Here is a 25,257-nt window from a genome sequence, read left to right as displayed (position 1 = left end):
TTAACTCCCACTTTCCTATTGTGGGTGGAGTCCAGGGAAGCCTGGGTAGGCAGAGAGAACTGGCTGACCTTGGTTAATGTCTGCCTGAGTGAAACTTCGGATGGGACCTTTCACAGAGACTTGCTCCAGGCTGTCATGCTTAACCTTCTGCAGGCGTCCTGCACCAGGATCTTCCTTCATGATGTACATAACCTGACGGTCATCTGAGTCAGTGTCTGTCACTTTCAGGTGCTGTTCTGTGATGCGGGCTACAGATCCTGAAAATGAATGGAAAAGAGGAGGTCCTTCTCCATTGGTTCCTTCAAATGGCAAGTCAAATGATTTCAGGAGACTAGAGGCTAAATTATCATACATTTTTTTGGAGGCCTCTGCACCAGGTACTTCCCCTTATCAGTTTCCAAATGAATAATTTAATTACCCTAAATGAAATAGTCTCTTGAACTTAGATCTGAGTTCCTTTGCTCTTCTTATCTATTTTTACTTTCCTGAGACTCATTCTACCCAGTGGCCTATCAGTTTAAGTACCTGGATCTATGTAATAACTCCTAGTTCGGTGATGCAAATAACCTTTAGATCTATGATGAAATCTGCTTGGATTTAATTGAGTTATTGTTTTGAGGAAAAAAACCAGCTTCACATAAACTTATAAACATATCTGAGATGTTGTTGTCTCAGATGGAATTGTCAAAATCAGTGCTTCTGAATAAGAGGATAAACTCAGTATCAGGAGCCAGGTGACCTGCTACACAGGTATCAGGGCTGGAGGCAAAGCACTCCCTACTGGAAAACACTTCTTCTCAAGTGTTTTCAACACTTCTTCCCTTTTGCTTCCCTGTTCTGCCATTTTCTTATGTTTAAAATAGTAAATTCTAGAAAAGTAGATACTCATCATTCATGTGTCATGATTCCTGGAGTTTGGAGCTGCAGTGCACCATAAGCCCTGAACATTGCTAATGATCTTACTGGATGACACCTTCAATGCCCAGCCCTGACCACTTTACTCAGACCATCTCTCAGCAAGGAACCTTTAGGGATGAGGTACTATCTTCCTCTGGGACAAAGGTCAAACTTTTTTGCTATGATGTGGAAAGTTCTCCAAGCTCAAAGTTCCTCTCCAGTAATATACCACACTGCAAGTAAAGGCATCCATGTGGGCCATCTGCATCACCCCCATGGGACTTGAAGGGTAGAGGAATGCAGGGCAAACCTGCTGACATCCATGCTGCCTGTGGTACTCTGAGGAACAAAGTACTTTGTTTCTGATGGAGGAATCTTGTGTCTTCTATCAGCATCCATGAAACAGTAATAGGCTAGCTTGTAATAAGGGTAAAGTTGAATCCTAGACTTGATATGCAGGGCTTCTGGGAATGCTCAAAGTTTTAAATACTATCATACCATATGTTTTTCAATATAAACTACATGTGAAACTAAGAATAGACAACACAATCCTAGCATGACGCAGAAAGGCTAGCAAAAGGCTCACTCCCTCGTTTCTTAATTTCCTACTGCGGAGTCTAAGACTAATAATAGTTGCAGGTCCTTCAGTGTTGCTAACACATGGCAAAACTGTGAAAGTTAGATACTGGAAATCATATTGAATAATTCTCTATTATTTGCATAGTCCATTTTAATATATGATCCCTCTTCCCCCAAACTATCCCTCCATGACTTTTTAAAAAAATAAGCATTCTGAAATTTGCTAGATATCTTTTGCTATTGCTTTCCATGGGGTTGGCTGAACAGAAGTAACACTACAGGAAACCTGGGCCTAGGAGTAGTTGGATAAATTAAGATTTTTTGAGGACACTGAAAATACTATAAATTCTTTGCAAATTTTCCTTAAATTTACAGAGACATCTGGTCCAAGGAATTTCAGAGGCTCACATCTATCATACATAATTCTCAGTATCCCTAAAACAACAGGTTCTCCAAAATCCTAGTCTCCCCAAGTATTGAATAGCTAGTTTCAGATCCACCCACAGCACCAACTTGAAAAGAGGTACTGGACACTGGCCAAAAAAGAAATGAGGATAGAAGAAGCAAGGCCATCTCTCCTCTTCTTCTGTGGTACCTGCTGAGAGCTGTAGGCCTCGGTTCACAGCCAATCGGGGAGTATCACTTGTGGGCAGTTCTATGTAGACCTCCATCCTCCCTGTGTCCACATGGAGGCCATCAGTGAGCGAGAAACGGAACTCATCCACTGCTATACCAGAGTTACTAGGCATGTACCCAATCAGCCCAGCCAGGACATCCTGGTAGGTGAAGGAGGAACCATGGGCTAAAACTGTCCCATTCTCTAGAGGCTCAGAAGCAGTAAGTCTCCGGAGTAGATGACCTGAGGAAGGAAATTTTAAAAAAAGACAAAGAAACAATGGTTGAATATATATGGTACCAAGCTGTGCATGGTGGTGCGTGCCTCTAATCCCAGCAGCTCAGGAGGCTGAGGCAGGAGGATTGCGAGTTCAAAGCCAGTAAAATCGAGGCACTAAGCAACTCAGTGAGATCCTGTCTCTAAATAAAATACAAAAAATAGGGCCCGGGATGTGACTCAGTGGTTCAGGGGCCCTAAGTTCAATTCCCAGTACGAAGGAAGGAAGGAAGGGAGAGAGGGAAGGAAGGAAGGAAGGAAGGAAGAAAGGAAGGAAGGAAGAATATATATGGCACCAAAACATTTTCCACTTATGCCAACCAGTATGAGCCTGGATAGAATACCAGGCCCCTCAGACACTCTTGGTGGCAACAACTTAGCATTTTACAAGTAAGCATGGGCTGACCTCTGGCCTCATCTATAAAGACAAAGTTGCTCTTTTCCTGGTTTAAAAAAATCTCTTAAAGAGACACAAATGGATGGTGCAATATAGCAGCTTAGGAATCACATCTCCCTCCTGAATTCAAACTCACTTCATTATCTAAACTTTATTTTTCCCTTTTGCAAAGTGAAAATAGCTGTCTTCACTCCCTGTCTTTCTATTAGGGCATGTGGAACGAGAGATGGGAATATGTTTTAAATTCCTCTTAAATTCAGAAAGACACTAAGCATCTTTATATTGAGGCTTATTTTTCTGTTTTCAAGGGTCATGTACTCTAATGGGACAGTTAAAGTGCTTTAATAGTGAAAGTGACAATGAATGAAAGCAAGCTAAAATGCAAAGGCCAACAGCCTCTTCTGTTAATTTCCCATCAACAGCAACAATTTCATCTTTGAAAGGCCAGTAGGTGTTACATAGATTGAAACACACCACTCCGGCTCCAGATCTTTTGCTAATACCTGGGTGATGGAGCTCAGAAATAGGTGAGTAGAAGATCCCCACAGTACTTTCTCTACCTAGTTTAAATCAGGAAAAGTGCTTTCTCTGGAAAGGGAAGAAGCTCATAGAGAAATCTAGCATGCTAAGAAGCTACCAGAGATGGCTTGAGATTATCTACCTGTGCCTGCTCTGAAAGAGGAGATGCAAATGTTGAAAGCTGTTCTGCTTGAAGTTACAAAGGAAAGCAAAAAAACAGCTGAAATTAAATGTCAGAGATACCAATTACCTAGGATTCAGGCTTTTTAAACAATCAACGTCTACCCTGACGCCAAAGAATATTAGTTAGCTGTGAATCTGATTATACTTTATGCAAATAATGGACTATATATAGTAAAGGCAAAGAAATAACCACCTGAAATCTATGTGCTTCTTTTAATAACCCATCAGGCACCTCAATTAAGAAGCTTTCTACAGCAGTTTGTGTCCTACCATGGTTGGGCTTTTTTGTCAATACAAAAATCAGCTCATTATCTGGGGTGTCCAGGTCTTGCAGGCTCAGAGAAGAATTGCTTATCACCACTCCAGAGCTCAGCCGTACTCCAAGGGGCCGCAAGGTCATCCTGGGAGGCTCATCGTTCTTCCTCTGATTAAAGCATAAAATATTCAGTCTCACACAGACATTGGTTTCAGAAGAAAGTAAAAGCACATTATTCAGAGAAAGTATCACTGTTGCAGAAACTTTCACTATTAAAATAGCATTTAAAGTGTTACCATCTTCACCTCCTAATCAAAATGATTAGTTTGAAGAAACAAAAGAGAAAGCCACATAAACAACATGTCCCTTCGAATAGAAGCATTCTACAAAAAAAAATTCCAAAATATTTCCCATAGTTACAATAAGCATTTCTTCTAGATCAAAACTATGGTCATGTTTTGAGAAGCGCAAATATATTTGGGGGATCGAGAGATTTACTATTCAAATCATTACTATTTGAACTCAGAATCATGTTTAAAAACTCTAAGCACATCACAGTAGCCATAGAAAGACACCATATTTGACTGTGACTTTCTCATGCTATTTCTCAACCCCCATCCACTACTGTCCCTTAAGATTCTAAAGGTGTCATTGGCTTTAAATGCCCAAGGCACAGGGTAATCCATTCAGATTTATCTTTTCTCTCTGTTCCTGGGGTGGTAGGACAAGACTGTAGTTGCTCAAATGAAAACATGAATACAGAATCCAGGATCATGTTTCTTTGATGTTGCAATGGAATGAATAAATGCATTAAAATATAAGAAAAGGCAAGTGTGCATGCAGAATCAAACACATATGAAGGCCTATATTTCACAGAAAATGAGGCATATGTTGGTTTTCATCTAAAGTGGGACTGACAAGGCTTTTCTGACTCTCACAAACTGTTTTCACACAGGACGAATAAATTTTATCCTGAAATAGAAATTCAGATTTTCAACTCAGACCTTCCCTAAATGCCAACCTTAATTCCATAAGCTTGCTGAAGGTCAGGGTTATGTTTTTAAATTCAAAGTCAAATCCAATCCTTTGCTTTTGAGTCCATCAAAAGAAATCTAGTGTAAGATACTGGGTGGACAAAGCCTCGACTTTTCCAAATTCCGAAGTTGTTACCTCAATGGTGATGTTGATGCTGTGAATTTCCGAGCGACTGGCTCCATCACTCACATAAAAACTAAAAATGTCATGTGTTGGCTCGATGCTTTCATGAACACTCTGAAAGTAGTAAATGTAGTTTTCTAGGATATCTTGAATAGGGAATGATGCCTCTAGGTCACTGGTAGCTCCGGGGCCAAAACGATCACCTGCATCAACATCAAGAGAAGACTTTCACCTTGATTCATTGATTGCTGATTACTAGACTCAACTAGAAAATGAGACGTTCTTTTCAACACAAGATGAAAACATGCTTGAGGACAAAGCTAGGAGTGTGGGCAAACACAAGACCAGGAATTAGGAGGCTTGGGATGATTCCAGTTTCTCTATTTCTCATCTATAAATGGATATACCTGCCCTGCTGACTCCACAGGTAACCAAATGAGATGATATATGTGAAAGCACTCAAGAGTGTTTTCATTTTATATAGCACAGAATCAGTGGTCATTTTGTTAGGAATCTTTCATGCGTCTTGTGCTATGTAACAATATAATAGCCAAGGTTCTACCTTAAACCCTAGCCCATTTCAAAACTACTCTATCTCTCTATCTGGTGTATCCTGCAAGAAGAACATTCTCTCCTCTCTCTCTCTCTCTCTCTTTTTCTGGATATATATATATATACACACACACACACACACACACACACACACACACACACACACATACATACATACAGTTAACTATATTTAACTTTTTTATTCAAGGCACCTCTGACCTCTTCGTTTCTTAATGAAACCTTTGCATGCTAGATCCCAACCTGTGGGAGAATATACCAGTACTACTGTGATGCTCAGGTTATGTATCATGATATTCAGGTACAATTCAGGCGCCGAGATGCTTGGTCCCATTCAGAGCTCAGATGCTGCTATGGTTTGGATAAACATTTATTAACATTTATTAAAGACTTGGTTCCCAGACTGTGCTACTGGAGGTGGTGGAGGCTTTAAGAGATGGAGCCTAGTGAGTGGTCTTCCCATCACTGGGGGAGTACTCTATAAGGGGAATTGGCATCCCAGCCCCATCCTCTCTGTCTTTTTCATCCCAGCCATTAGATGAGCAGCTTTGTCCCAACACATGCTCCCAGCCATGATGCAATGCTTCACAAAAGACCCCAGAACAAAGGGACTCAGTGACCATGAATCAAAATAAACCTTGTCTTTCTTGATTTATCTCAGATGTTCTTACAGCAATGGAAAGCTGACTGACATAGATGCTATTCAGGTGTTGAGATGCCTGGTTACCATTCAGAACTCCACAGAAAGTGCTAGCTCCAGTTTCCTCTTCTTCTCATCCCAGCCCAAACATGTTAAAAGGCCAAACGGAAGAATAAGAAATGTCTAAATGATGGATATCTTGTCTTTTACTTGACCATAACCCGAGCCCATCTAATTGATTGATTTTAAATTGTTACCACAATTTTCTTCTAGAGACAGGAGAAAAAAGAAACCCTTGTGACTTCAAACAATTTCCTAGATATATATCAACAAAGAAAAGTGTAGTTGGCAGATGTGAAAGCAGGAAAGCTTTTCCTTCCCTTCTCCATGATTCTTTGCAAATATCAGATCACAAATTAAAAGGCCATTAACTTCCTGAATTATAGGCAGTGCCATCTTCATTGGCATCTGGACAAAAAGACTAGAATGAAAAGTTTTTATTAAAATGATTTGAAAGAAGAACTTGAGACTTTTTTCCCTTCAATATGTGAATTTTATTTACCCTTCCAACTGATTTATCAGAAAAATAGAGAGATCTAAGTGACCAGTGACTAGGACATACAGTTCAGGATTTCCAGAGAGAACTGCTAAAATAGTTTCCAATTTTTACTTTCTCTTTCCATTGATCACTATAAATAGAGAAAATGTATCTTCTTAATTCAGGTCAAAAATAGCTAAGTAAAGCAAATGATGCTCCATAAATATACACACATCTAATAAAGCCATATTTTTAATAATTGGAGAACTAACTATGTAACAGGTGAATAGGTTGCTGAAGCTTTAGCACCAATCCTTACACTTTTAAAACGGCACTATTTATTTTTGACATAAATAATTCTTATCAATGTGCTTCCCTGCCTTCTCAAACAGAATCTACTATGTGCAAATTAAACAGTTATTGATGCATTCAGGCTATCATTACGGACACCTACTAATGCAGAGGTACTGAGGTGAGTCCTGTCCTGTTTGTGGCAGTACTAAGGGAACATGCTGTTAAATTTCATACTTAACGTGACAGTCATTCTGTCTCTCCCCTTCTTTTTAGTAAGAAGTCAAAGCTCCTTCTTCTAACATTTTTTTAAAATATATTCTTCTGATCAGCTGGGTTCTGAATTTAGATAGCTAGTTATATATGTGTGTGTGTGTGTGTGTGTGTGTGTGTGTGTGTGTGTGTGTGAGAGAGAGAGAGAGAGAGAGAGAGAGAGAGAGAGAGAGAGAGAGAGAGACTCAATTCCAAACAGAGGCAAAAGTCCCCCACCCCCATGAAACAAAGGGAAGGGTCCTTAGCTGATATAACCTGGGATGACGATTTTGCTCCCCTGAATGCCTTTTTTCTTAATTTCAGGTTCATACCCATGAAACTGCAGAGAAGTGCTTCTCCTCTAAGTATGTCCCCTGGGCCAGCAGCCATGACATCACCTCTTAGCTAGAGAAAAATGCAAATTCACAGGCTACACCAATACCCTACAATAGGACCTTTGAGGTTGTTGCCCTCCAGGTGAGGGAGGTACTTTCTAAAGAGGATGAGTCTTGTTAGAATTTTAACTTTTGGGCCAGTGAGCTACTTACCCCTCTACATAGCATGCTTATGCTCCATCATGTGTTCCAGATAAATGTAAAACAGTGTTACAAAGGCTTCATAAGAAAAAAAAAAAAAAACACATGATTGGGGCAGGGGCAACATCCCTTCATGATTTCCCACTATGTGCATGCTCTTTCCATTGCAAGAAATGCCATTGTCCTTCTGCCCATAGTGACTCCCATGAATCCTTTATGTTCCAGCTCAAATGCCACTTCCTCTGACTTTACTAGCTTCCAAGGCAAAAACAACTGCTTTGTTTTACATATTCTCTTAGAGCTTTGCTCCTTTCCCTAGCAGGCATTTGTCATTTATCATAAATGATCAATCTTCGTACCTGTCTCCCTTTCAAGGCAGGGTCTATGTTATTTAGCTGTACATCCATCGTATCTAACACAAACATTTGTTAAAACAAACCTAATTCAGCGATAAGCAAATCTGAGTGCACACACTGAAAGGCAAGACAGGGAAGAGTTCCAAGAGTTTGGATAGGAAAACATGACTAATTTAAATGAGTTTCCAGTCTCCAGGCTCAAATCCCAGGCACCATGCTGACCACAGACACCTGCAGTCAGTGGTCTCTCTGTGGGAGCTACTAGCTACATGTCAATTAGAGCTAAGCACCAGTGCTCAGGAATCTCATTGCTGAGGCAGCCATACAGCAACCTGCCATGAGCTGTCTCAACTGCCAGTCATGGTAGGTCTCAGGAGGCTTGTGGACAGTACATGTCTTTTTACTTCTCCTTCTCTGTGATTAACACCAGTGGGTCCAAGGGCAGATGGTGGAGCAGGAGGGATGTTGAAGAGGGTCAGAGATAGACAACATGCATTTCAATTCATGTCATAGCCATAGGAGAGATGCTACATACACTATGGTCAGCTAAACTGCAGCTGCCTCACAATAAAGAGAGAATTTTTTTTCTCTTTGACAACTTAGTTCTGAAAGTTATCCAAAAGACCCTCTGCCCTCATGGCTAGCATTCCAAATTCCTCTGCCTGACCTATATTATCCACAGCATTTTCACCTTCTAACATCTTACTCAATTTTCTCATAATTATTATTATTTTGTCTTCCTCCACTAGAATCTAAAGCACTTTGAAGGTAAGGGTTTTCTTTTGTTTTGCTTACTGGTATTTCCCAAATGCTTTAAAATGCACTGTACACAGAAAATGCTTGGTAAATTTTTGTTGAATGAATGAAACCTTCCGTCCTTTCATCTCATGGAAATGTTTCCATTTCTCGTTAGTTCTCCATCGCCAGGTTGAATGGGACTACAAGTTCTCCCTCCACTCGCCTTTCTTTCCAGATCTTGAACAAAGATCTACAGCAAAGCTACTACTATTACCTGTTCCTCTGTTCTCAATGCAGCCATATTTGGGCAATGCGCTTAGCTTAATGATGGCATCTCCCTGGAGGTTCTCATGATCATCAGTCGCAAAGAAATGGTGAAAGGAGAGTGGGGCTCTCCCTCCCTCATCGACCTAAGGAAGAGAGAATGCAGAGTCCTTGGACAGTTGCACATAACTGCAATAAAAAAAGAACTGAATTGAAAAGTGCTGCCTGGGGTGACCTTCCAGCACCAATTCCACTTCTGAGAGGAGGCAGATCCTCTACAGACGAGATGAGGAATGTGCATGCTGCTGAAGGCAGGCAATCTTTCAGCGCTTTTCAAAGATACACTCAGACACGATGACTTCCACGACTCCCTTCAAAGTTGCACTTCATTCAATGATGGATCTGGTTATAAAGCAGCTCTGGCCCATTCCAATCACCCTCCCCAGTGCAGCTGCACAACAGGATGGCTGCCTTCTTACAGCATCGACATTCAAAAGTCCACAGCCAGAGAATGATAGATCCAGTCCTCCCCGGGGCTCCATGAGGGTGACTGTCCTATAGGTGTTACCATCCAGAATAAAAGTGCCATTTATTTCCTTACATTGTATATTTATAGGTGTGTGGGAAGAAAGGGTTCATCATATCTGAAAGCTAATGCTTATCTTAATGTCAAGAAAGAAAATAAATCAGTGTAAGTATAAGCAGTTGCTCAAACTACTTTTTTCCTTTAGGGCTCTGTTTTATATGCTAACTCTGCAACATAAGCCTGGTGCTTTTTGCTGACCTACTGGAAACGGTCAAGCCATTCCACTTTGAACAACTCTTGGCTAACTGTAGGAAGATCTATAAATTGAAATGTGGGACTCAGGGAAGAGAGAGGGTCCAAGCGGTTTCCCCAAGGTATGGAAAATGGAAAAATGGGAAGACTATCGAAACCATCTAGAAACCTTTCAGAGTCTTGTGAATTTTCAGTTGCTTGACAAAACTAGAAAAACTCCCAAGCTTTTAACATTATGATAGGTACTTAAAGTGGAAAGAGGAAAACAAATTTACTTTCATAAAAGCCCTACCATGCACCAACCAGGTCTGTGCTAAGGGTGATCCATACTATCTTATTAATTATCAGAGAAATATTTTTGTGTATATGTGCATAATACTGGAGATTGAACCCAGGGGTGCTCTACTATTGAGCTACACCCCCAGCCTTTTTTATCTTTATTTTTGAGTCAGAGTCTCACTAAGTTGCCAGGCTAACCTCAAACTGTGATCTTTTTGCCTCAGTTTCCCAAGTTGCTGGAATTACAGGTGTGCCCCCATGGTGCCCAGCCAGAAGAGTAATATTTTAAAGATGAAGAAACTGAGGCTAAGAACGATTAAGTACTAGGTCCAACACCACTCCGCTAGTAAGTAACAGAGCTGGTACTTGAACTTATGTTTGGATAATTGGATAATGTCAGTGATGAAGGCTCATTATATTGCCCCTCTTCCTCCAAGGATCTGTTAATATTGTTTACAGTGATAAATATTCGCTAGATCTAAGGAGTGACTGGAGGTACTGTCTGTGTTTTAGTTACTACCAACGTTAGATTGCAAACTCCTCTAAGATGCATTCTACTTCAATTTTACGCCCAATTATAACAATTTTGAGCACATAAACATTTGTTGACTGACTTGTGAATAGAATGATTTGAACTTTTGGATATAATTATTTTTATACTTTTTGAAAAACTCATGATTGAAAACCATGCATTTCTTGACATCGCTGCCTAGATATCTGGGAGAAAAACATGGCAACCTACTCAGGCAGAAACCCTCTATTTACATCCCCCAGGACTCCAGCTCCCCACAGCATTCACTGCTCATTGATCTGAGAACTGTTTACCGTGATGAGGTCGGCGAAAGCGATGACTGGAGGTGGACTCTTGGCAGGAGTGATTGTGACGGTAAATATCTGATTGTCCAGACGGTTGTGGTCCATGTCAGAGACAGAGAAGTGGAAGCTGTCAGTAACCACATGACCATCTGTCTCAAATACAGCTGAATATCTACAAAGGCCAAAAGAAGACTCCAAAAATGAGCCATAATGACAAGCTGGGGAAGGTGAATTTTGTTATTAAAACGGGGCCAGAAACAATGTATTGTTTGAAGAAATTACAGACAGTAGCTTAAATATTTTAATACAATTAATAAATACTCTTTTTTTCCCTGCAGTTCTGTGGATCAAACCCGCTACCTCCAGATGCTAGGCAAGAACTCTACCACTGAGTGACAGCCCCAGCTAGTTTAATGCAATCTTTAAAAATACAAATAAACAAAGTGGTTACCTAATGTTCTTGTTGTTGATGTCCTCCATGGTGAAATTGGAAAACTCTGAGAGTTCCTCCACCTCAGATCCTGAGGTCCTTAAGAGAGCACCATACATGGGCAGAGAACTTAACTGAATCCAGATCTCTGAGTCGGGGGAAGAATCATCCTAATCAGGCAAATATGAGTCAGGACATGAAGGCACATTTGTAGGAACCAATACTTCAGCAGTTAAAGATCTGTAGGCACTTCCTTCTCTGCTAATGGTAAAAGTCTCTTTCCCTTTGTCATAAAGCAACACCATTTCTAACCTTAGCATTTACTGCTCCTAAACTGCCTCTCTGATAATGCCTTCTTCCAAGAGTGGAGTTCTTCCAAATAACAGTGGAGGAAGTGCACTTTAGGTATGGACCCACTTTACCATTACCACAAGGGTCATGCAAAGTTTTTGTTGTGATTACGAGTATCTAGTGAAGAACGAAACATGATCAGCTATAAGTCATTATCTGTAAACACAGGTATAGGTTGCTTCTCGAGTTTTTAAGGTCAGTTTGTATTTTGGAAACAGGTAAAATTCCAATAATATTTTTCTTTTTTAAACTTTTTTTTTTCCTCACTGGAGAGAGTAAAGAGAAGTGTGCTTTACCACTGAGCTATGTCCCTAAGCCCTTATAAATTTTTATTTTTATTGACATAGGTTCTCAGTAAGTTGCTCAGGTCTCGCCTCATTGTACAGGCAGACCTTAAACTTGGAATCCTCCTGCCTCAGCCTGCAAGTTGCTGGAATTATAGGTGTGCACCTCCATGCCTGGAGTAACATTCTATTGTAACATAGAATACAGTGTACAATGACAAAAGTCTGGTAGAGGAAGAACAGAAAGTCTTTAGCTTAGTTAATGACTCACTTTAATATTCAACATGGTAAGATGCTGGATTAAGGAAAGCATTTTAGTCTTGCAGATTTCATTCTATTAGAAGTGAATCTGTGGGTGCTCACCCCCCAAGGGGTGCATTGTTTATTGAGAAATAAAATTGTCTTTTTATTGAGAAATAAAACAATGTATACAATTGTATGTATACATTGGTGTATACATATAATGGAATATACATACATATTTCATTTATGTATACACCACATTTTCTGTATCTATTCATCGTTGAAGGGCACCTAGGTTGGTTTTATAGCTTTACCATTAAGAATTGAGCTGCTATAAACATTGATGTGTCTGTGTCACTGTAGTATGCTGATTTAAAATCCTTTGGGTATATACCGAGGAATGGGATAACTGGGTCAAAGGGTGGTTCTATTCCAAATTTAATAACTGAATATCTTAATGAACAGCTTCCACTTTCTTAAAGAATATTTTTGGAAATATCTAGGTCGTAGGCAACATCTTCTTGGAAAGTTTCCCTGAATCATTTGTCTTTTAGAGCAGCTAATTGTGAAAATGGGGGAAATTTACACTTTATCAGGACAGTAATAAAAACAAACATTGCATAGTCAGTTTTACTTTCAAATACAAATTCTCACATTTATATTGCCCATTAAGTGAGGGATGGGATCAGGATTGTAAGCACAGACACCTGGTGATCCAGAGACAGGGTATTTGAGTTCAGTCTCATTTCCATCCCTAGTGGCTCTGAGCCTCAATGCAACATCACAGATTTTCCTTATCCATTGACACTAGCAAGAAAGGAAACTAAAATTTATCAAAGCCGAAAAACTTCAGAAAATCTCCTCTAAATTTACACTTTTTCAAAGTATCTTTATTTCCCTACATGAGTTATCAAATAGAATATGTTGGTTTCCAAAGGACTACTTCCTAATATTACTGTGAATTCATTCTGAGAGACAATTTTTAAAAGCCACCTGAGAGTTTTAAGGTATTGTCTTCTGAGATGGTGATGAACTACTATAAAGGCAGAGCTCCTGGCTCTTGATTAAAATGAATACCTTCTAAATCCCACTTTGGCAAATTGGCAAAGAAATGCTTATTTCATATCAGGCTCTCTTATTATGTTTCAATTCTCAAATGATTGCTGGGTTTGAAAGAATTAGAAATCTGCTAAATTTTTTTCACTGTTGTAGGATATCCAAGATACCATGGATGCACCAAAATGCTTAAGAATATAAATCTTGTTCTCAAAGACCTTCCTCTCGTTCTCATTTTCTTTTTATTATTTCCACATCCATGAACCCACCATTCAACAAGAAGATTAGAACTTGATAACATTTGCTTATGTGCTCTTTATTTATCCTGTTCTGGGGCCTTCCATCACCCTGAAACTTGTTTCTCATTTTCTCAAATTTCTTAATGTAGTTTAATATATGACTATAAAATGTATTTTAAGTTTTTTTAACTTGTAAAAATAGAGTTGGCTTCAACTCTGATGCGGTTTATTTTTCTTTTTACTCACTAGTAGACTGCTAAGATCCATCCATACTTTATGTGTAATGTAACCTGTAATTCATCTGATTTGAGGCTCACTAGTATTCATCAAGTAAGTATATCATAAGTTATGCTATACTGTGGATGGGCATTTGACTTGTTTCAATAGTTTTGCTATTGAACATTGTTCATTGCTATGAACATTATTGCACAAGTCCTTTGGTGTATATATGAAAGTTTCTCTTGGGTAAGAATCCAGGAGTTAAATGGTTAGGCAAATAATTAGTCATCCACCAAGGCAATGCCAAATTCTGGTGTTCAGTTTATACACCCACTAATAAGGAACCTCTTCTAGATCCATTTCCCCTCCAATACTTGATATAAAGTGATCTGGACTTAACATGCTTTCCCTGGTCACTAATAGAAATGAATATTTCTTCACATGTGTGTTGACCAGATAGTTTCTGTGTCTGTGAAATTCCTATTCATGTCTCTTTCTCATGTTTTGTTGGGATCTCTCTTTCTTCTGGATCTGTAAGAGTTCTTTATAGTCTTTATTATTTTGGTTATATATGTTGCAGATATCTTTTTCCAATTTGTGACTTTGCTGTTTTCTGGTCTGTTTCAGTGAATATAAATTTAATTTTAATATAATCATATTTATCAAGCTTTCCTGAGTTAGCTCTTTTTTGTTTCTACTTTGAGAGATTCTTTCCCTTCCCAATATCATAAAAATATAGACCTATATTCCACAAAGAATTGTAAAAAGTTTACTTATGACATTTAAATTTTGATCTGTCTGAAGTCAATATCTGTTGAGGTGTAAGGTGTGGTGCAAATTCCTCTGTTGCCATCTGAGTCATGATTTTGTACAGCTCCGTGAGACAAGTGGTTCTTCTGCTTCTACCAATCTGGCTGACTATCTGTTTTATATTACATTTATTATTTATTTTATATTATATGTGGGTCTATTTCTTGACTTTCTAATATATTTCTGTGCTACACTGCTTTAAAGACTGTAGGTTTATAATAAATCTTGGTATATAGTAGGATAAGTCATTCTGCCCACCTAACATTCTTTTTCAGAATTTTAGCCCTTTGTTCTTTCTTATATATTTCAAAACTAGCTTATCCTTTGGGTTTCTGATTGTAAATAAAATGAATTGAGAGGTCCCTTTGTGAGATAATTGGTATCTTTTTTATATATTAAATATTCTTATTCATGAACATGGCATATATCTTCATTTATTTAATGCTTTGGAACTATCTTTCAATTAAGTGCTTTGAGTTTCCTTGTAAAGTACTACTTAGTTTTTGTTAAGATTTAATCCAAGGAACATGACTTTTTAAATGCTATTTTAAGTAGTTTCATCTTTTTAGTTACATTTAGTAGAACTTTTTTTTTTCTTATATATAGCAATGCTATTGCTGTTCATTGATCTCCTATGTGGCCTCTTGGTAAATTTTCCTTTTATTTTTCATTCTTTGTCAGAAGAGTCTTCTGGATTTTTCCATATAGCCAGTCATAGCACCAACCTTTTCCAGAAATTACACATCTTTTGTTAACATTTATTCCTAAATACTTGATATACTATTATAAATGATATAATGTTTTATTTTTGGTTGGTACATTGAAATGCTATTAGATTTTCAAGACTGATCTTACACATCACACTATAGATGAGAAAACTGAGTTTTTAAAGTTGCTTAAACACCTTGCCAAGGGTCACTGCATTAGTAAGTGGGAGCTTGAATTAAAACCCATCAACCATGACTCCAGAACCCATGCTATCCCTCCTCTATTTGTTCACTTGAGGTACACAGTAAATTGTGTCTATTAAGCAACGGTTAAATACATCACAGAGGACCCTATTTTTGCCTCTTATCTCCTCTAACATCACATCACTCTGTTGTAGTTGCTGATACTCTAATTAAGAAGTCTCACTTGCTCTGGGCTCTTTATACTCTGCCCAATTCATGACTAGACAAGCATTTCAGATGGCTTCTTAAATCTTCTGGATGTTCCCTGAAAGCTTACTAACTAACATTTCTGGAAATTTTTTTTTCCATAACACTAACTGAAAACTTCTTCTACAGCCCTCAGAGAAAAGTTCATATATAACCTAGCTAAGTCTTTAAGAATGTATGCTATGCCTTCAGCAGGCTAGAACAGATCTTTTAGAGTGTTTCTGCTCTGGTGGGTAAATTCAAATTCAATCAATTTTTGAAAATATGTGTTCAGTTGCCAATGGGCTTGCATTCTGATATGCAGCTAATAATATGCAGCTAATGGGCAGGAACTGTTCCTGAAGTCCTATTTTTTGTCTGTCAAACATTTTTCAAGCCTTCATGATCTATTGATTAAATCCAAATTCATACATTTTTATGAATTCATGAGTTTCACAGGATTCAAAAGACCATAACCAATGATAAAAATCACCTGTCAGTTAAAAAAAAAAAAGCTGTTCTGAAACTGTAGTAGACTCCCTATTTCTGGGATTATAGGCATGTGCCACAGCACCTGGACAGGCTGGATTTTTATGGTGTGATTCTTCAGCCCTGAAAAAGATTACTTAAAACTATAGAGTGTTTAAAAAGAGGGGGAAAAAAGTCCAGGCTATTCACTGGAATTTTAAGATTATTAAAGGAAAAATTCAGTGTTAACAATGATTACCAGATAATTATTCTTCCTTTCAAGGCACTATAAAGACGATTCATTATTATGTTTACACAGAGTACCTCTCTGTTTACAGAATACATAACTGTAATATAAAATTAATTATCCTTATAGTCCTTAGCCCCAGAAATAGAATCAAAGAAATAAGATGAATTTAATTAACTTACCAAGTTAGGGGCAGACAGGGGAAACCCCCCCAGAGTCCTTGATTCCCTGGGGTCCCCTAACTATACTACTGGGGCAGGAGATGGAGAGTGAATGAGTGATCTGGCCTAGGGAACCTGCAGAGGTACTGGCAAACTGATGCTTCTTGTTCTGTCTAGAATGGACTCAAAACAAAAGCAGATGGACTCGTGGCTTGGGAGGCTGAGGCAAGAAGATCGAGAGTTCAAAGCCAGCCTCAGCAACAGCAAGGCACTAAGCAACTCAGTGAGACCCTGTCTCTAAATAAAATACAAAAAAGGGCTGGGGATGTGGCTCAGTGGTCGAGTGCCTTTCAGTTTAATCCCTGATACCCACCTCCCTCAAAAAACTGGTAACAAGCAAGTTTTCTCTCAGGGATCCAGGAACACCATTCCATTCAGTCACTGACCAGATAAAGTCTTCTAAGGTGCTCTTTTCTCAAAATTCATATTAGAAATATTATTCATGGCACTTAAACAACAGCACTCAGGCTTTTCTGACTTTGGCTCCTTATCCCATCGTCGACAAGCACCCAGCCCTCCACATACTCACTGCTTTTTCATCAAAGTTTTACCCATTCACTGATCTGCTCCTGAGACATTAGCAGAAGCCAGGGTACATAATGTGATTCCTTCTAAGAGTAGAACTGTAGGGAAGTTGAAAAAAAAAGATTCTTCACATAGCCACACACCAGCTGCCTCAAATATTCAGCCTTTCTCGTCAACCTGGTCAGAAGGTGCAGCGCAGAACAAGGAGAGCAAAGGGAAGGACTTACCTCATAAGCAAGGTGCGACCTGGTGATCATGGCTGTGCTTTGGCTAGCAACAGTGATGCTCAGGGAGGAACCGGCAGCCAGCCGCGGCCCTTGGCCCTCTGATAGGGACACCTCCACTCTCACTTCTGACGTGGTCACTGTGAAGCCATCTGTCACTGAGATCTCCATGCTGTCTTCCCAGACAGAGGAACCATCATGGATATACTGCAGAGCGTTTCTCTTCATATCATCATATGTGAAAGTGTCACCTTTAAGAATAAAACAAATTGTAAAACCTATTACTTCTGGGAACAGTGCTTCTCATTGATATAGCACCTTTGTTCTCAGGATTTCAAAGTACATATAGAATCATAAACCCTGGGAGTTACAAGCTTATTATTCTAATCGCCCACCCAATGTAGGATTCCCTTTACACCACCCTTAGAAAAGGGTGGGTTAGTCTGTCCTTCCTCATGTCTCAAGGTGAGCAGCAAGTGATCAAGGTAGCTAATGCCTCTGGCAATAACCCTAATTTTTTTTTAAAAAAGGTTCTTAATTATATCGAACTAAAATCTACCTCTAGAAGATTCCCTGATGACTCCTAGTTACAGAAAAACAAATGACAGGCTGGGCACAGTGGTGCACACCTGTAATCCCAGCTACTTGGTAGGCCTAGGCAGGAGGATCACAAATTTGAGACCAGTCTGGGCAACTTAGTGACACCCTTTCTCAAAAGAAAAAGTAAAAATGAAAAAAGGACTGGGTTTGTAGCTCAATAGTACAGTATCTCTAGGTTTAACACCCAATGCTGATAAATAAATAAGAAAGGAAAGAAAAAGAACAAACCTGTATTTTTTATGACAGCCCCTTCTGGAATCTAATCCTGATACTGAAATTAAAAAAAAAAAAAACTAACAGATTAAGCTTGATGGCCCTATAAGAGATCTTTATTTAATTGAGGGTATAAAAATTTCTTAAATTAAAAATTGAAAAATATACTTGAAATTTGAAACTCAAACTGCATAGAGTGCGAATTCATAACAGATTAGACAGATGTGGGAAGAAAGCTTCAAGTTCACATATATAATGGTATTGAATAGAATTTAGAATTTATGTTTTAACCTGCTGGACTTTGAGTTTTTAAATAATGTTTTAAAACGTTAATATACAAATATTAAAGGTTCCCAAACCTGTTTGGTCATGGAACCCTTTTCATGACAAGTGCCTCTAAGTGCCATGGCTCTAATGAGCCCACAGAACACAGCCAAGGAATCAGTCTTCCTGGAAGTTATTTTCGGCTCTAATAATTAGTATTATATAATGAGATGGAAAAATCAACTCATTCTGTGTTCATATTCTAAGAAGCCTTTCTCTTCAACAGTTTGCTACTGTGTTTTACTGGTACTAGTGGTGTGATGCCTGAGAAAGGAAATAAAAGTTTTTACAAGTGTTTTTAGACCTTATAAATTAATTACACAGAATAGGTGACATGTGATGTTAAAGAAACAAGACAGTGACCAAAATACCCCTAAAGTACTCCCTTTGGGTGGTTCATATCTGTTCTAATGGCACTGCATTTGTTTAGTAAAATTTTAAAGTCTTCCTCTGTGATGCCCACATGCTGGTGGTAGTTCTTAAAATTCAATATACCTTCAAGGGCAAGAGATATTAATAATATCTCTTACCAGGGATATTCAGAAGCAAGCATTACTATATCTCTAAAAGGAGCCATATCAAGGTTTGAGAAAGTACAGATGGTTGGAATAAAATGACATTTCAAGGAGACCACTTTGGAAGAAATAACACTAGACTTGATATGAACTATTAAAAAGTAGATTTCAATTGTGTTCTTTGTACTTTCATGTGTTTCTTAAAAGCTGGTCTATTACATTGCTTAGGTAATACTTCAAAAATATGTTCCCCCTTTTTTATGAAGACACGTGTTGCTAATGCTATCAAAGTCACAGTGCTAAACACATAGTGAGATGCGCATACCACAGTATGACAAATTCATCTTCATGGAGAAGCTACAGGAACTATTGCCGCACAGCAAGCCGTGCCCGCTTGCAGCTGACATGCCTATGGTGGTGATGAAATGCATTTACAAGCTTTAGAAGTCTGCCCATTTCACCTACAACCTGAGGAAGCAGGTTCACAGTTTCCAGGGTGGGCTGGGGCAGACGAGGGATGAGGAGTGGGAGTGGAAGGCGAAGAAGTCTAATACCAGGCCAGTGAATGAAACATGAAAGGCAGTCTCTCCTCACAGTGTATCCCACAGAGCCACTTCACTTCTTTTCACATAAAACCAATTGTAGAGCAAAACACCTCCCAGGAGGGGCAAGTACTATGCAGCTACCTGTGGCCATGGGTTCTTGGAACCCAGACATAAGCTTAAGCAGAACACCATGCTTTGGAGGTTTCCGGAGGTCGAAGGAGAGTCCTTCAGGGTCTGTCTCAGCATCTCTCACTACCAGCTGGAGGCCTGCAGCAAGGAGAACAAAGCATGGTGAGGCAGAGTGGGTACAGTGACAACTGCATACTCTATACACGAATGCGACAGGCCAGGCTGCAGCTAAATCTGTAATCAAAAAGAAACAATCTGTGAGGTGAACAGAGAGCCTACATCTTGGGAGCAAATCTTTACCCCTCACATATCAGATAGAGCACTAATCTCTAGGGTATATAAAGAATTGAAGAAGCTAGACACTAAAAAAACAAATAACCCAGTCAATAGATCGGCCAAGGACCTGAAGTGACACTTTGCAGAAGATGATACACAATCAATCAACAAATACATGAAAAAATGCTCATCATCACTAGCAATTAGAGAAATGCAAATCAAACCACTCTTAAAGATTTCATCTCACTCCAGTCAGAATAGCAGCTATTATGCATACAAACAACAATAAGTGTAGGTGAGGATGTGGGGAAAAAGGTTCACTCATACACTTGCTGGTGGAACTGAAAATTGGTGCAGCCAATATGGAAAGCAGTAAGGAGATTTCTTGGAAAATTGAGAATGGAACCACCATTTGACCTAGCTATCCCTCTCCTTGGTCTATACCCAAAGGACTTAAAAACAGCATACTACAGGGACACAGTCAAAACAATGTTTATAGCAGCACAATTCACAATAGCTAAACTGTGGAAACAACCTAGATGCCCTTCAATAGATGAATGGATAAAAAAAAAAGTGGCAATATATACACAATGGAATATAACTCAGCAATAAAAGAGAATAAAATCATAGCATCTGCAGGTAAATGGATGGAATTAGAGAAGATAATGCTAAGTGAAGTTAGCCAGTCCCCCAAAACCAAATGCCCGAATGTTTTCTTTGATATAAGGAGGCTGATTCATAGTGGGATAGGGAGAGGGAGCATGGGAGGAATAGATGAACTCTAGATAGGGCAGAGGGGTGGGAGGGGAAGAGAGGAGGCATGGGGTATTAATGATGTGATGATCATTATTATCCAAAGTACAGGTATGAAGACACAAATTGGTGTGAATATACTATGTATACAACCAGAGATATGAAAAATTGTATTCTATATATTTAATAAGAATTATAATGTATTCTGCTGTCATATACAAATAAAAAAATGTGAAAAAAGTGCTGTTTAATTCCAATCCAGTACAAGAATGAAAACTAATAGCGCAGTCTACTCACAAACTGTATCATGTAGGTTCTTCCAAAATTCATTTACAAGTAGGCAGTTCTGAATTGAGAATACTTTTTTTTCTTCCATACAAATGAGGGCATGCACAGAGGAAGGCCATGAGAATGTTGATCCTGACCAGCTGAGGTAGGTTTTCTTTCAGGAAATACTCCATAAACTATTTTTGCTTATCATGGTTTCTTCTTTTGTTATTTTTCTGATTCTACCAGAAAAGCCAAGTTTAATGATAGCTGCTATGCCCATCATGAAAGTGAAGATAAGAGTAAAAGTGACATTTATCTTAGTTTAATGGCTTGTTTATGAATTCGATGACAACTTTTGGCTAAAAACCCACATGGAGAAAACAGGAAAATTAATTTTGGGACAGAAGCCATCCAGAGAAACTGCATAAGGATCTACAGAGCATACCTAACAAAAATTATTGTCTACTGTTTGTCCTTGGTAGAGGAATACATAAACCCCTAAAGAGTAAGTACACTAAAAACTAAATAAAAATATGTACGAAATAACTGGGCTGACTCTAATTTCTCACAACTTCTGAAGGTTATTGTGATCTGTCATTTCTCTTCTTCCTCCTCACTTTCTAAATAAAAAAAAAAAACCAAGAGTAGTTATTGAAACCCACTCCCCTCCATTCTCCTCTCTGCTCTGTTACTTTATTTTTTAGTGAAGGAAACAAATCAAACTCCTGGTGACTGGGGAATAAATTCAGGGTTGCATTCCATCACAAGTGCTGGCTTTCCAAGGGTGTACTTCATTCTATCTATGCTGCTTCTATTTGCATAAGAATGGGCAGGAGGAAGTGAGGCTGGCAGGGCAGGAAGGACAGTCAGTGCAGATAATAAATAATTGGGTCCCATCTGGAAGATGGGGGATGGTTGGAAAGAAAAAGAAACACATGCTCCCATCTCCAAAGCCCTTCCCCTTCCTCCTCCAACCTGTTGCAAAGGTAAACTGCCCCAGGAATTGTTTCCCCCTTCAGGGAGTTGTAGGAGTTGTTAATTAATGCTTCCAGGGCTGATCCCTTCTTGCCCATACCCCTGAGTGGCTTCCTTCAGCCCTTGGTTCACTCCACTATTTGCCTCACCATTTGGTCACAAATGCAGGATAGGAGAGGAGAGAGGCAAGATAAGGGGAGAAGGAGGGCATGAGAACAAAAGAATTCTAAAATGTATAAAGAAGTCTCTGTTCTATCCTTTAAATAAAACTTGCTTTCTACAATTGCTTCGGCATTTCCTGTGGGTTTAGTCTTCACATCTGCTATAATGGAACTCGGCCTGACTGATTCTCATCACTGGTGGTATCAGAGGATAGAGGTGTAAATGCTCAGAACTTCAGGAAGAGGAGGCCACTGCTTTTTGGCGACCATCAAGAAGCTTCAAGAGGAACTGCTGCTGAAACACAATCCTATGTCCAGAGACATGTTTCTCTCAGGCTCCCAGTTCTTACCTAGAGAAGTGCGGCCTCCTGGGCTGACCTGGAGCAGGGGAGCTGTGACCTGGAACGCTGGTGGTTGTCCATCCATGGGAAGGAGATGAATGGTGAGGGCCATCTCTGGACTAGTGTGCTCTCCATCTGAAACTGGCAGGTGTACACACACGCGTGCAAACAAGTGTTAATCAACTTGTAGTCTAGTCATCTTCAGGCTGTTTCCACAAATACAAAGCTAGAAACATTTTAAGATTACCTTAACAATGCAGAGATCCTTATAGATGGAAAAGTAAAATAAGCAAGATATTGTGAGCTATTCTAACAAAGCCTTTTCTATGGATAAGAAAAAGGATAAAGGACTTTAAGTACAAAGGCATTTTAAGAGAATATTTTCATAGCAAATTGATTTTGACAAATGTTAGTGGAAAGTAACACAAAATATGCACTCTTAGGTGATGCTGGTAAAGGCTTTTACTTGTGGAAATTTTTTTTATTAAATTCATTCCCCTAATATTCCAAAAAATATTTTCTTTTAAGAACTCTCTTTTAGAAAAAAACACATTTTTGTTTCATTAGAAAAGAATTTTTTGAAAGGACAGAAAAAAACGATTTTGGCATCTGTTTGAAGGTATGGCAATTGTTTGAAAGTAAGCAGATCCATTTTTACCTGGTCATTATGCACAATGCCATAAATAGAAGACACCTTTGTGAGCAAAACAGTGACCTTAAATTTTATTTCCCTGGGTTCCCTCCATCCAAGTGAACCTGATCTCCTAAGGGAAACAAGGCAAAACTGACTCTTATTTCTGCTTTCTTCTCTCTCAGTAATGCCCTCCCCTCTCTCAAAGCTTGGTCTGGAGGGAAGTCAGCATCATCAGCCCATCAGAGTGTTCATCTGTGGTGGCTGTTGAGAGAACTGCACTATTCATGCTTTAAAATGTGTGATATGCTTGCAGATGACCTGGTTATAAGAAACTGGTTTCCTTCCTCACTTTCTTTTGGACTTAGTAGCAAGTCAGTAGGAATCCAATTCCTTCTGAAGCAGAGTGATTCCTTTAAGCCTTCTTAAGCAATGCTCACTAACTCCTATTAATGATGCCATTCAAGTTTTAGATTTTTCTCATTCGTGAGGCAGATCTGAAAATACAGTTAGATTTTATAAGGTATACTCCATGTCCTAGAAAAGTCCAGAAATAGCCCTGTGGAAGGAGAGAGAACATCATCCGCACAGAAATGCAGTTTCTGGACATTCAGTTGAGGGTCAAAATTATTGCCACTGCTTCTGTTTTACATTAAATCTCCTCTCTGGATGATCAAAGATAGGGACAGATGATTCTTAACTTTTGACGATTTGGAGGGAAAACACAAACTTATTTTTATAAATTTCAGTGGTTGCAGGACTCTGAGATCTCTGGAATCTAAGTAAAAATAAATAATTGTGAAATATAATTATATTTTATTTGCTATGATTTAAATTGGTTTTGCTTCTAAGTGGGAAGAAGCACAGGGACATCAACATCTTTATTTTATAGAGAAGGATAGGAAAGGCCCTAAAACTTGGCCATATCACATCGTGTGACTGAGGCATATCCTTGCCTGTATAAGTGGAAGAAAGCTGTTTTCTGGTTCATGTTATATAACTAGAAAATATATCATGCTGGTGCAGTGTTTCACAAGCAAACATAAGGACTTACAATGAAAATATTAGCAATTCCATGTCTAGCCCTCTGTTTAAGAAATGTTTCTGATTTCCCTAAGAAGTAGTCAAACTGCCTGTTGGGGTTAAATGCCTCCCGTGTGTTCCTTGCAGAGAACACACACTGTTCCACAGTGTCTGCATGTGTCGTGAAGCCAGTCAGCTCAGGGACATCAGTGTTCCTTCTCATCATAGCTGATTAACTGAAATAGCTCCTCTCCCTCATTCCATGGGCTAATGTCAGGTTTGGACTGGCTACAGCCGTAGTTCATTATCTGTCCAATTTTCAATTTTCTCTCACAAAATTCTCCTGAAGGAGATGGTTTCCTTCCTACTAGAATCCAAGTTTTACTCAAAAAAAAAAAAAAAAGGATAAATAAAGAATCCTAGGAAGAAAACATGATAATTTAAGGTCAGCCCAAAGTCCATCCCATTAAATCTGTATTAAGGGTTCAAGGATCATTTAACTTAAAGTCCTAGAGAAATTAATTGTTAACCCTTCACCTACCATGACACTTAGTTTCCATTAGCAACACATACACATCAGGTGAAACTAATTACCCCATACTGTGAGTCAGAAACTTGTATTAAATCCCAGTTCTAATCCACCAGTGGTAGAAACCTGGGCAGATTATTTACTCCTAATGACCTTCAGTTTCCCCTCATTTAAAATGCTAAAGATAGTACTTATTCTTGTAAAAAGATTAAATAAGACTATATTTATTGTAAGTTGTTTCAAAAAAGGTAAAAAAAAAAGTATCATATATTATTTCTGATTGCATGGATTACATAGGGGCCTGCCATTAGAAATGAGCTGATTTTAGGGTCACATCAACAATGACACACACTGAAACTGTTGATGCAAGTGCGATTTTTAACCGTCAAAGAAGACAGAAAGGTCTGAGAGTTTGACATAAGTGATTTTCTGTCCTACCAAGACTTCTCCCTCCATGAAATACAACAGGACACATGGATGGGCGATTGTAATGGAATAGTCAATCCCATCTAAATGGTTATTTAAGACACTATTTATAGCCAACCACCCTCAGTCAAACTTAAACAAGAAAACTTGTTGC

The 25,257-nt window shown here is 38.8% G+C and overlaps 1 protein-coding gene across 3 annotated transcripts in view; it reads right to left on the bottom strand.

The window, feature by feature from the left end:
• Fras1 (Fraser extracellular matrix complex subunit 1) overlaps nt 1–25,257 on the bottom strand; it is a 425,584-nt gene that overhangs the window by 79,027 nt on the left and 321,300 nt on the right. For all 3 annotated transcript variants that reach the window (XM_078021445.1, XM_078021446.1, XM_078021447.1), the window contains 10 exons: nt 22,504–22,635; nt 19,731–19,856; nt 17,396–17,643; nt 11,391–11,539; nt 10,949–11,111; nt 9,077–9,212; nt 4,894–5,084; nt 3,738–3,891; nt 2,072–2,335; nt 69–257 (listed from right to left, as the gene is read on the bottom strand). In XM_078021445.1, coding sequence (XP_077877571.1) covers nt 69–257; nt 2,072–2,335; nt 3,738–3,891; nt 4,894–5,084; nt 9,077–9,212; nt 10,949–11,111; nt 11,391–11,539; nt 17,396–17,643; nt 19,731–19,856; nt 22,504–22,635 — 1,752 coding nt within the window. The remainder of the gene's footprint in view (nt 1–68; nt 258–2,071; nt 2,336–3,737; nt 3,892–4,893; nt 5,085–9,076; nt 9,213–10,948; nt 11,112–11,390; nt 11,540–17,395; nt 17,644–19,730; nt 19,857–22,503; nt 22,636–25,257) is intronic.

The sequence above is a fragment of the Ictidomys tridecemlineatus genome, chromosome 9 (assembly GCF_052094955.1).
Source record: "Ictidomys tridecemlineatus isolate mIctTri1 chromosome 9, mIctTri1.hap1, whole genome shotgun sequence".
NCBI lineage: Eukaryota > Metazoa > Chordata > Mammalia > Rodentia > Sciuridae > Ictidomys > Ictidomys tridecemlineatus.
This window is presented reverse-complemented; position numbering and strand designations above follow the sequence as displayed.